General features: G+C 38.8%; 1 protein-coding gene across 1 annotated transcript in view; it reads right to left on the minus strand.

The window, feature by feature from the left end:
- Positions 1 to 14,897, minus strand: part of UBE2E1 (ubiquitin-conjugating enzyme E2E 1) — an 80,238-nt gene that overhangs the window by 60,968 nt on the left and 4,373 nt on the right. Inside the window, exon 2 of the mRNA XM_008581136.1 lies at positions 14,316 to 14,366. Within this exon, the coding sequence (XP_008579358.1) occupies positions 14,316 to 14,366 (51 nt within the window). The remainder of the gene's footprint in view (positions 1 to 14,315; positions 14,367 to 14,897) is intronic.

Raw genomic sequence — 14,897 nt, forward strand, 5'->3', positions numbered from 1 at the left:
TCAGCGCCTATCTATTTGCTGTCCTTTCAGCCTAAAATGCCCTTGTCATGGTTAGGTCTCTGTCATCATTCAGGGACATCTCCCCAAAGTGGTACCCAGCAATGCCCCAACCTGCTTAGTCACTCGCTATGCCACAACTCTGTTATCTGAAATTATTTTTGTACATTTGTTTCTTTTATTGTCCTTCCCTCCATATGAATGAAAGCTCCAGGAGAGCAGGGACATTGTCTTTTTCACTGCTAATCTTCAGTACCCGGCACAACAGTAAATATACAATAAATGTACATATGAATGACTGAATACAGTGAGAAGGCGCTATAAGGTGCTGGTTATAGCTACATGTTAAGTTAAAGGGCCACACAATAGAATCAGCCAGGGTAGGCACAAGCCCAAAGGATTGACAGTGTTGTCAATGATTTATATTGCTCAGCCTGGGTCACAGTGAAACAGGCAGAGAAACACAGGTGGGGCAGGTAGGAGACTGCCCTTCCCACTCCAGCTGAGTCACTGATAACCACGCCAGGCCTCCACACACTTGCAAAACTATAATAAGATTTCACTGGAACAAACAAAAATCTGTTATTAGTACAGACAATTATGATGCAAATGATGTGTGTTCAGTGTGTTACATATTTTAAAAACTCACTCAGGAAATATAATTACTAATCCTACTGGGCTTGGTAAACACCTGTTAGGGAATGAATCATACCTTCAAAGTTTAGGCCCATAACAATTCACATATACAGTCTGGGTACGCAAAATTTTATCTCCTCCTCAAAAAGTCAAGTGTCACAAACTGTATTCTGCCTCAAGTGAGCATGTCCATGAAAATGATACCCAACTGGCTAACCATTTTTTTCTTAAAGGAGCAGGAAGGGGAGGGAGCACATCAGAATGGGGAGAAACCCAGAAATGCAAGAGTGAACTGCATTTCAACCAGAGTGAAAGATTTCAACCAGAAGGGAAGATGCAAATTAAGCCTGCAGTAATGTCATTAGGTATACTGAGATTCGACTAAGTCCACTAAACAAGACAGCCTTTCTTTTCATGCACTTTCAGGTCAAATGACAACAAGTAAATATTACCATCCTCAAACCTAGCACTCCTTCAGGGCATGAAGGATAACAGAGAAACTTCAGAACTGAAAGATGACTGATGTTGGAGGGGCTTACTATCAGCCTGGGAAGTTCAAATCTTTGGAAAGCAAAGTTGGANTGATGTTGGAGGGGCTTACTATCAGCCTGGGAAGTTCAAATCTTTGGAAAGCAAAGTTGGACTATAACAAACCACTAACTATAGAAAGGTTATAAGAGTGGCTCTGGAAAAAGTAAAAGGAAAACAGAAACAGCACCAGTCACCTGGAGACAGAATGGATAAAATTACTATTACTTTTCTCCCTGCTGAAGTCACCACTTCAAAGAATGCCTTTCTTCACAAATTACCAATATACACCTACAATAAATAGAACACAGAGACAGAGAAGGGAGCATCCAGTCCTCCTTAGCTACAAAATGTCCATAACAAGCAAATTTGGGCTCTTTATAGCTTTTTACTTTTTTCCACAGTGTGTTTTAACTAACAGGTACTACAATATGGAATTTCTTCCCAATATATAAAAATGTAAATAGTTACAGTAAAATGTAGCAGTAAAAATGCCTATATCTACATAGAATCCAGTAGTAGGGATAACAGAATGGAAACCAACTCCAAATTTCAGTTCTAACAAGAACTGTGTCCTCAACATGTGATTTTAGGACTGGACCATATCACTTAACAATGTTTGTTTGGATGTGAGAACATCTCAGGATATGAAGTTACAAATTTTTCTTAAAGGAGCAGGAAGGGGAGGGAGCACATCAGAATGGGGAGAAACCCAGAAATGCAAGAGTGAACTGCATTTCAACCAGAGTGAAAGATTTCAACCAGAAGGGAAGATGCAAATTAAGCCTGCAGTAATGTCATTAGGTATACTGAGATTCGACTAAGTCCACTAAACAAGACAGCCTTTCTTTTCATGCACTTTCAGGTCAAATGACAACAAGTAAATATTACCATCCTCAAACCTAGCACTCCTTCAGGGCATGAAGGATAACAGAGAAACTTCAGAACTGAAAGATGACTGATGTTGGAGGGGCTTACTATCAGCCTGGGAAGTTCAAATCTTTGGAAAGCAAAGTTGGACTATAACAAACCACTAACTATAGAAAGGTTATAAGAGTGGCTCTGGAAAAAGTAAAAGGAAAACAGAAACAGCACCAGTCACCTGGAGACAGAATGGATAAAATTACTATTACTTTTCTCCCTGCTGAAGTCACCACTTCAAAGAATGCCTTTCTTCACAAATTACCAATATACACCTACAATAAATAGAACACAGAGACAGAGAAGGGAGCATCCAGTCCTCCTTAGCTACAAAATGTCCATAACAAGCAAATTTGGGCTCTTTATAGCTTTTTACTTTTTTCCACAGTGTGTTTTAACTAACAGGTACTACAATATGGAATTTCTTCCCAATATATAAAAATGTAAATAGTTACAGTAAAATGTAGCAGTAAAAATGCCTATATCTACATAGAATCCAGTAGTAGGGATAACAGAATGGAAACCAACTCCAAATTTCAGTTCTAACAAGAACTGTGTCCTCAACATGTGATTTTAGGACTGGACCATATCACTTAACAATGTTTGTTTGGATGTGAGAACATCTCAGAATATGAAGTTACAAAAAAATTTCTTCTGGGGGCCTACCAGTCTTGCTGAAGAATGAAGCAATGCATTCTGATGACTTTCATAGAGAAGGTTACTCAGAAAAAGGACCATGGCCAAAACAGTTTCATATACTAGTAAGCAGTATATAATTCTGCTAACTTTACTGCCAGTCTCTGCACATGCATTACTGTAATCATTTAACATACATTTGTTTTGGAATATTTACCTAGTTTAGAGAAAAATTATGTTTTATATTTATTTAAAAAATCCTCTTAGGTGCTTGTAATAAAAGACCCTAAAAAAAACCATTTGTTTTATGTACACCAATTCAACAATCTCTTTTTATTTAGAATAAATGTGTTCTAGCAAAGTCTGCTAAGAAATAAATTTTTATAATGTCAATACCAATAAATTGCTTTTAAAAACTGAGATTTATTACCATTGAGTAGGAAAGGTTGTGAGTAGCAGTAGGAGAAACTTAAATTATTTGTGAAGCAAAATTCCTATGTAGCCAAAACACTTGTGGTTCCACATGTTATCATTCACTTTCCTCTGGGAAAATGATCTCAGATGTGTCTGAAAAGGAGTTATTTCCACCCTGTCCTCATCCCAAAACACATACCTACCCTGGTTCAAATCCAGGTTGCCCCCTATTAGTAAAACATCAAGGTCATCTATCCAGTTGTGAAAACCACAGAAACTTAAGAGTCTTTCTCATTTCTTTGCCTCATCTCCCATATGCAATCCATCAACGAGTCATGTTCTAACCCTGCCTCCACTGCCACCACCTTAATCCTAGCTATCTGCTCCAGGTAACCTGAAACAGAGCCATACCCTCCTTTCTGGTCTCCTCTCCTCCATAAAACCTTTCTCCTAGCTATTTTCAAACCACAGGGAGGGTGGGAAAAGCCTTATTAATCATTACTGAGATGTCACTTCCTTGCTTCAAAACCTTGAATGGCTTCCTACTGTTCTTAACATGTAATGCAAACTTTCTACCATGGTCTACATGGTCTGTATCACCTGGCTTCCCTCACCTCAGGGCCTCTGTTTATGCTCCCCACTGTCTGGGACGTTCTTCCCATACTTTTCACAAGGCTATTTTCTTTCTTCTCGTCTTTCAGGTCTTCACCTAAATATCTTTTTAAGCCTTCTCTAGGTAACCCTTATCCCCTCCCCAATTATTCTCTATCAATGAACTCTGTTAATTTCTTTCCTACTAGTTATCACAACTTGTACTAATTCTTTTACTTGGCTGCTGTCTGTACTGCCTACTAAAATTCAAGTTTCACAAGCCAGAGGCCAGGTCTGTTTTAGTCACCTACAGAGCAATGCCTAGCACACAGCAGACACTCTAATATTTTAAATGACTATAATCTGATTATTCATGCTGCTGTCACTCTTGTACATTACTTCCTGATCGTAATCCTGACTTTCTGAACTACACATCTAAAACTTTTCTCCAAATATGATCATCCCTAGCTATTCTACTGCTGTTTGAAGATGTGCTTCGAGGTCTTTTTCTGTAGAATTTACTAGGGGTCCATCCTGCATCAATTTTCCATCTATCATACAAATGTCCAATGTCCTGGTAGTACATATATGATCATCATTTCTAGTGGTCCCTACTGAGACCTCTCCACTGATTATTACTATTTAAAATTCAGTACTGATATAAGTTACTACAGACAAGTCAGATGTGACACCTGTGACAAACCTGCTTTTGAATGCTATGTAAGACCTACATAATACAAGTTTCTTTACCCTGGCCTGGCATTTCACTTTATGTGTCACATGCAGGTCAGCATGCTCTCTGGAAAGCAGACAGAATTCAGTTTTTAACTACTCTGTTAAAGTGTTAGTGAACAGTATGCTGCCATGGGTAGCAAAACCCAGTGACAACTTGAAATTACATTCTGCAGATGAAAATCTTTGACCTTCCCAACTGGGATGGGACATCACTTTGGCCTTCCAAAGGTTTATCATCTATGTAGTGTAGTATGGGCTCTAGAAAGCAATCCATAATCACTTACATACATGTTTCAATAAAAAAACCTATCAGCATACAGCAGTTCCTGCATTATGGTTCTCAAGCAGAGGCTTTGATGAGCTTTTAGCCTATGGAGTAGAAGGTTTCCCAGAGGATTAGAAGCATATTCTGACACCAGTTACTAGGTCTTTTGTTTCATTTTAGAGCATGGCTGCATGAGAGGCTGAATAAGAATGGGCTTATTATGAAACTCTGTTTCACTTCACTGGTGATAGGGAATGTGTCAGATGTCTCAGGCGGGTGCCAGCATCTCTAACACAACCAACTATCTGGAATAGCTTCACAATTTTGGTGAATGTCTCTAGGAAGCCCGATTTATTTAGCACCCCTATACCCATGCTCACTTGTTGGCAAACGGTAACTTTATAAAGCCAAAACATGCGAATCACAGGTATTACATTTTCTTTAATAAATCTTCTCAATCTAGTCTGCAGCACAGATCACACCTTTTGTATCACACTCATGTCCAGAGCTCCTCTTGCGTGTCCAGCAAGGTCAAAATTGTCAAAACTGCTTGGAGGCCAATTCAGAAAGACTGCCTGCAATGGACAGCTGTAAAATGTGATAGCAATTTCCCCAGCTTTTTCTATTATTTTCTAAAGAGGGTAATGAAGATGTTCTATTAAACCATCAGACCCAAATTAGGTTTTCGTGTTTGTGTTTTAATTTAACAAATATGTGTTGTTTATCTACCCTTTCTTAGACACTGTATAGATGCAAAGACATAATAACACCTCCTCTCAAGGAACCTGAAGTCTACTGGGAAAGGACAAACCTAACAACAGTGGAGACAGATCCTGCTGCTTCTCAGTTCTACACAAGTCACTGGAGTGCTACTCAACCACCACAAATGCTTCTAATCCTCTAGACAATTGTCATTCTATCAAAATTCCAGGCTACTTGCCTTTCTAAACATACACTATCAATGGCCTCAGTTCCATATTCTACCACCTTCTCTACAACTGTGTTTAAAAAACATTACATCTCCCTCTCTTGCATTTTCACTCTTTTCCCCTCTATTTGCTTCTTCCTCTCAGTCTATAAAGCATACTTATTCACAAATCCTTACACTTTAAAACCCAAAGAGAAAATGTCCTTGACCTTCCCTACGGCTTCTGCAACCTTGTGGCTCTCCTCCTACTTCTTTGCTGCTTCTTTCTCCGGGTCCTTCAAGTGTAGATATCACTCAGAGCACAATTCTCAATCCTCCTCTTCCCCTTGGCAATTTCATGCACTTTACTATCACTCAAACTTTTAAATCCAATGCGGGCTCCCAAAGCCAGTTCCAGCCCCCGCACCACTGCCACGCCACCTCAGATTCACTGCATATAAACCTAAACACACAGAAGCATCATAATGCCTGCAGCCTCTTTCCAAATGGTTCCCCCAAATAAACATATAGAGATAAGAGAGAGACAAAGCAAACACAGTGAAATTTTAATAGTTGATGAATCAGGGTGAAGGGTGGGTGCTTGCTGTATTACTCTTTCAGACTCTTCTATAGCTTTGAAATAGTTCAAACTAAAAAAGTTGGAAAAAACATGTAGGGTCAGAATCAGAGACAGAAATCAATTATCCTTGCCTTTTAGGGAGTTTATAATCGACTGCATGTGTCTAATCTAATCTACTCGCACAGGTCTGAGAATTCAATGACTGATTAATAATAAATTCAAACATCAATTATCCTTGCCTTTTAGGGAGTTTATAATCGACTGCATGTGTCTAATCTAATCTACTTGCACAGGTCTGAGAATTCAATGACTGATTAATAATAAATTCAAATATACAAATAATCAAACAGCAAATATTTACTGAGGGCCTACAAAGTGGCAGCAACATGCTAAGCATTATATATGATCAACAAAGCAAATAATTAAACCGTTTTAACCTTGGGGAGAGGATCTACTCCTCTCTGCTTCCTTTAAGCCAGTTCATCTTCCTGCCTTACCTACTTTTGCTAACAGCACCATCATCTTCCCCAACACCAGAAAGAACCACTGACTCCTTTTTAAGTCCTCCATATCTAAATCAGTGGCCAAGTTCTCTACATTCTACTGCCTTCTGCCTATCTCTCCTCTCTACTTTGATGGCTACCACCTGTACCCAAGGCCCTCTTGGCCTTCCACCTGGACTCCTGAAGCAATCTCCGTCTCCTGGTTCCTACTAAGCTCTATTCAATCCTCACTTTGCCTCTATCCAGACACTCAGCTGTAAGTGAATTACAGACTGTGCTCAAAAGGGTTTCAATTATTCTCCAGTATCTATAAAACAAAATTCAAAGCTCTAGCCTGACAATGAAGAATATGTTTTATCTCTTACTATTTATTCTCCCATTTATTTCTTATTCTCCAGCCAAAGGTTGGTAGCTCACTACTGCCCAACAGTGCCCTCTCTTTCTTCCTTCTGCTATGTCTGCTTACACTGTTTCCTCCACCAGGGAGGGATATCCCCTACTCTTCCCTACCCCACTACTCAGCTCCTCCATGAAGCCTTCAAGATCACTAGGTGCCCCAGCCACAACCCCTCATACCCAGGTCAAAGAAATCTCTCACTTTTCTCAACTTTCATAACATGTTATTTGTATTTATTATTTTCCCAATAATATCCATATTTCCAAATACTATTCAAAATCTGTATGTGCATTTCTTACCACCCTTACTAGATTATGAACTTCTTAAAGGCAGTTAGTTTTCGTGTATAGTAGGCACTGAAGGTTTATGACAGGAATTTAATATCATCACCCTTAACAAGAATCCCTAAAAACTTTTGAGTGTTGCCTTCCAAGCCATAAGCATTTCTCTCAAAATACTGATAATATTTTAACAATGGTATATAGTTTGTTTTTTGTGATAAAATATATAGAACATAAAATTTGCCACTTTAACCATTTTTAAGTGTACAGCTCAGTGGCACTAATTACATTCATAATGTTGTGCAACCATCACCACTATTTCCAAAATTTTCACCACACCAAACAGAAACTCTGTACCCATTAAGAAATGACTCCCTATTCTCCCCTCTCATTAGCCCATGAAAACCTCTTCTCACTTTCTATCCCTATGAGTTTGCCTATTCTAGGTATTTCATATAAAGTGGAATTATACAATGTTTGCCCTTTTGTGTCTAGTTTATTTCATTTAGTACAACATATTCAAGGTTCATCCATGTTGTAGCCATGTATCAGAACCTCATTCCTTTTTTCCTGGCTGTATATACCACATTTTGCTTATCCTTTCATCTGTTAATGGACACCTGGGTTGTTTCCACTTTGGGGCTATATGAATAATGCTGCTATGAACACTGACATACAAGTATCTGTTTGAGTCTGTTTTCAATTATTTTAGGTACATACCTAGGAGTAGAACTGCTGGGTCATATGGTAATTCTATTTAGTTTTTTGAGGAACAACAGTAGTAGAGTTTTACAGTCCAGATATATAGTCTTTTAGTAAACCCAACAGACACACAAGTTCCTACCCATCTGGAAAGCAATTCACTCTTGGATAGCTTCCTTTCCTTCCAACCCACTCAGGTCTCAGGTGATGATCTAATTTCCAGGAGTCTGACCCTAGGCTGGGTGCTATTTTGATTGTGATGACACTCTAGTCTTCTGGTTCTCATTGTTTTTTAAAATTGCCTTTACACATGTAAAAGTACACACACTGCAATGGTAACAATCCGAATGAAAATTATAATGAAACTAAGGGCCGGCCCGTGGCTCACTTGGGAGAGTGTGATACTGATAACACCAAGACCACGGGTTCAGATCCCTATATAGGGATGGCCAGTTAGTTCACTTGGGAGAGCGTGGTGCTGACAAAACCAAGTCAAGGGTTAAGATACCCTTACTGGTCATCTTTTTTTTTTAAAAAAAAAAAAGAAAATTATAATGAAACTAAATATCATTCAGATGTTTAAGTCACATTTCTATCTTTAATGCATTTAATAGCATGAGGTGAATGAAAGACTTTAAAAGGAAGGATATTTTTCAGCACATAAGATGATGTGGGATTTTGTAAAGGATGACTTCTGTTGAACCCATTTCTTATACCCAAACTTGAAAGAGGTGTATAAGACTTTACTGTTGCAAGGAAAGGATTTCTTTTCATTATAATCCAAGATTAGCAGCCTGGGACTTCTAAACTGACATCTCACTACTATCACCACCAATTCTAGGAGGTTTTATAAAGGGAGAAAAATACAACAATGTCAATTCACAGAAACTATCTGGAAGGATATACACAAAGTGCTGACTTGGAGCATCTCTGTGCAAAGAGCAGGATTAGAAGAGGTGATGAGGGAGATCTTTCACTTTTTACGCCACAAACATCTACACTTGAATTTTTAAAAAACATGCATTCTCCTACTATTGTGTAATGGCGTAAAGCTATATTTAATACAAGAGATAAAAAAGTAATGTTAGAAAAAAAAAAGATGAGCTATCAAAAAGAGGCTAAAAGGGCAATTCTAATAATATCACCATATATCACATACAGAAAACTCATCTCAATTGAACTTTACAGCATTATAAGGTAGGTAAGCCAGATATTAGGCCTTTTTAATAGATGAGAAAAAGGTGGTTGAGAAAATTTAACTTCTTGGATAAATGCACTAAATTTTTTTAAAAATGCTTTTCTTTTCTTTCTTTCTTTCTTTATTTTTTTAGAAAAGATGACCGGTAAGGGGATCTTAACCCTTGACTTGGTGTTGTCAGCACCACGCTCACCCAGTGAGCAAACCGGCCATCCCTATATGGGATCCGAACCCGGGGCCTTGGTGCTATCAGCACCACACTCTCCCGAGTGAGCCACGGGCCGGCCTTTAAAATGCTTTTCTCTTTAGCCTTTAAATCATCTTCAAAAAAGTATGGTTTGGCTGTGAAACTTTAAAACCAACTGTATCGGGCCGGCCCGGTGGCACAATGGATAGTGCGCCGCTTAGGAGCGCGGTGGCGCTCCCACCGAGGGTTCGGATTCCATGTGGAGACCGGTTCCCGCTCACTGGCTGAGCGCAGTGCGGGCGCAACACCGAGGGTTGCGATCCCATTACCGGTCAGTAAAAAAGACAAAAAAAGGAAAAAAAAAAAAAAAACCCAACTGTATCTAATTACCTAATACAGTCCTCCCAGAAAAATAAAAAGCAATGATTTAGGTTTACATATTCAGGAAACAGAAAAATAATGGTCAAAATGTTGTAAAGTTATATGAAAGAATTTTTATTTTTCTCCCCCATGCTTGAAATGTTTAATGACTTCCCAAAGACATTTTATCCTAAAATAGCACCTCCCATAAAATCTGAATTTTTAGGTTTCAAGTCACTATATAAGTTTATTCGTAATACAAATGTACCCATTAAGTAAAATCTGAAGTTTAAAGGACAATGGGCAAAATATGCCATTAATTATGTGCAAACATATTGTCTAGAAGAGAGTTATATAAGTATAACTAGTCAATTATGCAAAGCTTGAGCCCTGGGCTGTAAATAACCCCTGCAAAACTGACTCTAGTAGCCCAGAGTTCACCAGCTATCTAAAAGGAATAATTTTACAATCCAGGATAGGGCATGCTTTCGAGAATCATTACAGTAGTTAAGATGATATTATTTCCTAAAATAGAACCAAACAGTAGGGAAAAAAAGCTTAACCAAGTGTATAGTGAGTTGGGAGACTATTTTGTGTGTGAGAGAGAAACCAAATTGCTGAGATACTAAAAATAATAATCTGATTTATAAGGCAATATAAAGTGATTTTAAAATATTCACTTAAAATACTTTTGACCTGGTCATTGAATATAATCTGCACTTTGTTCTTAAGAAAATCTACAACAATATGTAACATTAGGAATTTGTTTTCATACATATTTGGCAATTGCATTTCACACAAATTTTGAAGTTCAGCAACTTCAGATCCAAATATTTTTGCCAAGTGAAGTGCTAAAATTAGTGAACATAAGCAGTGCACCTTCCTCCAAGAGAAGAATTCTACTGATTTGCAATCAACCATTTATTGAGAGGTTACTATATGCCGAGTGCTATATTTTAATAAAGTAATGTATTTAAATTTAAAACTACACACTGAATACTGATTGAGGAATGAAAGTCCTACAAAGGGTAAAAACATTAAGATACAGGAAGGGTGACTGGATAAGGGGCATAAAGAATAAGTATGATTTAGAACAGTGAATATGCAAATAAAAAATAAATTTAAAAAATGATGGAAAAAATAAAGCTTGGGAGCATGTAGTATTAAAAAAACAGTAAGATGGGGCCGGCCTGGTGGCGCACTGCTACAGTGCGCCGCTTGGGAGTGCGGTGGCGCTCCTGCCGAGGGTTCGGATCCCACATACAGACCGGCCGCTCACTGGCTGAGCGAGGTGCGGGCGCAACACCGAGGGTTGTGATCCCGTTGCCGGTCCTGGTCCGGTACGGGCGCGACACTGAGGGTTGCGATCCGTTGCCGGTCACGAAAAAAGACAAAAATGAAAAAAAAAAAAAAACCCAGTAAGATACATTAATTGAAAACTAATTATTTAACTCATTCAAAATATAACTTATAAAATATAATTTATAGTTAATGAAATTACAATTTAAGTGGGAATCAAGCTATGAAGCTCTCATGCTAAGGGAGAGGTAACTAAAAACTTACTTTAAAAAAGCATGCATTTAGGGCCGAGCCCATGGCGCACTCAGGAGAGTGCAGCGCTGGGAGTGCAGCAGCGCTCCTGCCGTGGGTTCGGATCCTATATAGGGATGACCAGTGCACTCACAGTGCTCACTGGCTGAGCGCGGTGCGGCCGGTCTCAAAAAGGACACACACACACACACACACACAAAAAGCATGCATTTAATATATCATTTAATTCAAACATTTTAATTGAAAGCCAACTTCAAAAAGTATCCCCTAACTGGAAATTATCCATTTCCATCTCCAACAATAAAGTACGTTAAAATATTAAATAATTAAATTCCATACGGTGCCAGCACAAAACATAAAACAAAACTCATTTATGAGCTGAATATTGGAACAACCATTTTTTTTTAAATTTAAAAATTTTTTTTTAAAAAGATGACCAGTAAGGTCAGCACAAAACATAAAACAAAACTCATTTATGAGCTGAATATTGGAACAACCATTTTTTTTTTTAATTTTAAATTTTTTTTTTTAAAAGATGACCAGTAAGGGTATCTTAACCCTCAACTTGGTGTTACCAGCACCACGCTCTCCCAAGTGAGCCACGGGCCAGCCCTTAACGACCACATTTTTTGTTTTTGAGTTTTTTAATAATATGAACTACATTTAAGAAAATGTAGTTTTATTAATATTATTTTTTACATTCTAGGATGTTTTTGTAGAGCAGTTGGGAGGGAGGTGGAGAGGGGAGAAGGGAAAGGGAAAGGAAATGGGATGGAAGAAGGAGGAAGGAGGGGTGGAATTGAGGCCTGTGGCACCCCCCTCATTCCCACAGGGAGACCAGGGGGCTTCCAGCGGTGGCTGGAGCATTGCCAGGGTGGCAGGGAGGTGTGATAAAAGCCCTCGCCCCCCCATCCCAGCTCAGGAACCCGGGGCCCTTCTTGCTGTGGCTTGGTGGTCATCACTAGGCTGGTTGCAAGTGGGGACAACCATGTTTTAAGACAGTAACACTTAGTAAGCCCAAAGCAGAAATTTTAATTGACATCACTTAAATGGTCCCACTGTAAGATGTCTTCTGAAAATAAAACAGTCTCTATTTTTAAAAGACAACATAACACACATTCTCTTGCAAAATAAAGATGCCTGGTGTTTTCTCTAAAATCAGAGATTTTTCTTAATGTTCAAAGTTTTCACCTTGAAAGGGTAATTAGGAGGGTTCCAAAGATGAAAAGTTCTAAATGCCTCAGTAGCACAAAGCTCTCACACGTGAACTTAACTAAAATGATATAAAACTCAACTGTACTTATCCTATTTTTAAAATGATAAATCCTACAAAAATCTTCAAATTATTTACAATTTTAAATTTGATTACATTTATTCACAAGAAAGCCATTACATGTTTTAATAAATGTTGTAAGTTTTGAAATAATCCTTTTAAAACTTTGTAATTTGATCAGCTACAGCTGTCTGAACTCTTAAGAGATACACATAGGAAAGAGACAATACCAAATAGGAGCAGTAACTACACAGAACAGATCTACCAGGGAATGACCATGAAGTCCACAAACAACTAATGGAAGTTATAGGGCTTCCATCTGCACAACCGTTCCATTAAAAGAGAAGGGAAAAACATCATAGGCCTATGCCTTACCATTGCGCTACTCTCTCAACCGTCTGAAAAGATTCTTATTAGCCATGAAAGAAATCCTCAAGAATGAGTAAGTGGTTCAGTAGCAAACTGTAGTTTAGGAACATTTCAAACTCGAATGACTTTCCTTACAAAATAGGACAAAATTTCAAAGAGCATCCCACACCTGATCAACATTAAGAACAAACCAAAGCGGCAATACAAAAGTCTGCATTTAATCCACTTCTTATAGTTTAGAAAGTTCACTGTTAATAAGCGAAATATTTCATTTAGCTTTTCAATCTGAATATTTCCACATAACTTATCTTAAATTCTGTGTATGGCCACTAAATACTTTCCTGTTGGTAACTTCTACTCCAACCTATAAGTTTAGAACACTTTTGAAATCTCACATCCCGCTCCAATGCCGATCCTGAGAACTGAGAATTACGTTGTTATACTTAATTTTTAAATAGGAGTTACAGAACTGAACAATGAACCTCCCTTAAATAAATGGCTTTATTATAATATACATTACAAATAAGTTCTTCCTCAGTTTACCGTTGACTCAGTAAAGTCATTAAGTCTTCCACCTTGACAAGCCAGTAACAAAATGGCTATTCTAAGTAAAGTGACCAAGAAACCCTTCGGAAGCTGGTTTCAAGTAGTTTTAAAACTGAAATACACATATATACAATCTGAATAAAGCAATATTGAGGAAAAATACCCCCAGGGAAGAATTTAAATCTGTATTTGAAACAAAACATTTTTACCAAAGTCACAAATTATTCCCAGAATTGCTCTGCCAAAAGTCCAACGCAAAATTCATATACTATGAAATAAGTGTGAGGAACCAGTGTTTAATTCTATGCTCCATTAGCTGAGAAGAGCTTGAAAAAGCGATTACCGTAGCAAAACAGGTTTCTAAACCAAAATGTACCTATCCTCTAAAAGGTTTTACATTATCCTTAATGACATATCAAAGATCCACGATAAAATATTGAAAAGCCCAAGATACAGGTCAGAAGATTTTTAAAAATTTAAAGGGTACACCTTTAAATTAGTTTTACTGTTTGGTTTCATATATGTCAATGTCCACTCCAAGTAAACTCATTACGTCTCTTCAACACGGTACTGAGCTTGTCAGAGGCTCATCAAAACATTACTCAGGTTAATAAATTTCAGCTGTTACTTGATGTTAGCACCAAATCAAGCATTAAGCAAAGAATAAATGCAACAGCCCACAACTTTGATAGAGGTTAGAAGAATTTTACAAAGAAAAAAATCTGAAAGGCAGCTCACCTGCAGTTGGGTGGAGGGTCTAAAGTGATGTCTGCCAGTTCCTTCTGAATCCTGGAGTCAGGCCATGAGAGAGAGAGACAAACACAAGAAACATTAAGGCGTTGGCAGCCTCCCACCTGTACCGTACAGGTGTGGCAGGTAAACCTGGCCGCGATCACAGGATTCTACTAGGGACTGAGGAAACTACACATCCCGAACTCAGATCCGAGTTTAGGAAAAAGCTGCTTTCCCAGAGGCAGTGAGCCGGCGGACCCGGGCCTCTTATCTATAACGTCTGGGCTCCAATCTTGACTCGCACACAAGGCAGTTCTGCTTCTCGGTGTTTTCCACGTAGGAAATAACTTCACAGGGTCTCACGTGCAGACTAGTCTCCTGAATCCCTCCCCTCCATCTCCGCTCGCCGGGACCGAGAAACCTCAGCCATCGGTAGGACGCGACAGTCTCCGGCCTCGCCCTGCCCCTCGGGGCCCGCCAGGGTCTTGCGCCCCCAGATGCCCTAACTCCCACCCCCCGCAGGACGTCCCCCCAGGCCGAGGGTTCCCGGAGCGGCCCGACAACCGCCCCCCACGGCCGCCCCGAGTC

This window comes from Galeopterus variegatus, unplaced genomic scaffold (assembly GCF_000696425.1).
Source record: "Galeopterus variegatus unplaced genomic scaffold, G_variegatus-3.0.2 Scaffold2273, whole genome shotgun sequence".
NCBI lineage: Eukaryota > Metazoa > Chordata > Mammalia > Dermoptera > Cynocephalidae > Galeopterus > Galeopterus variegatus.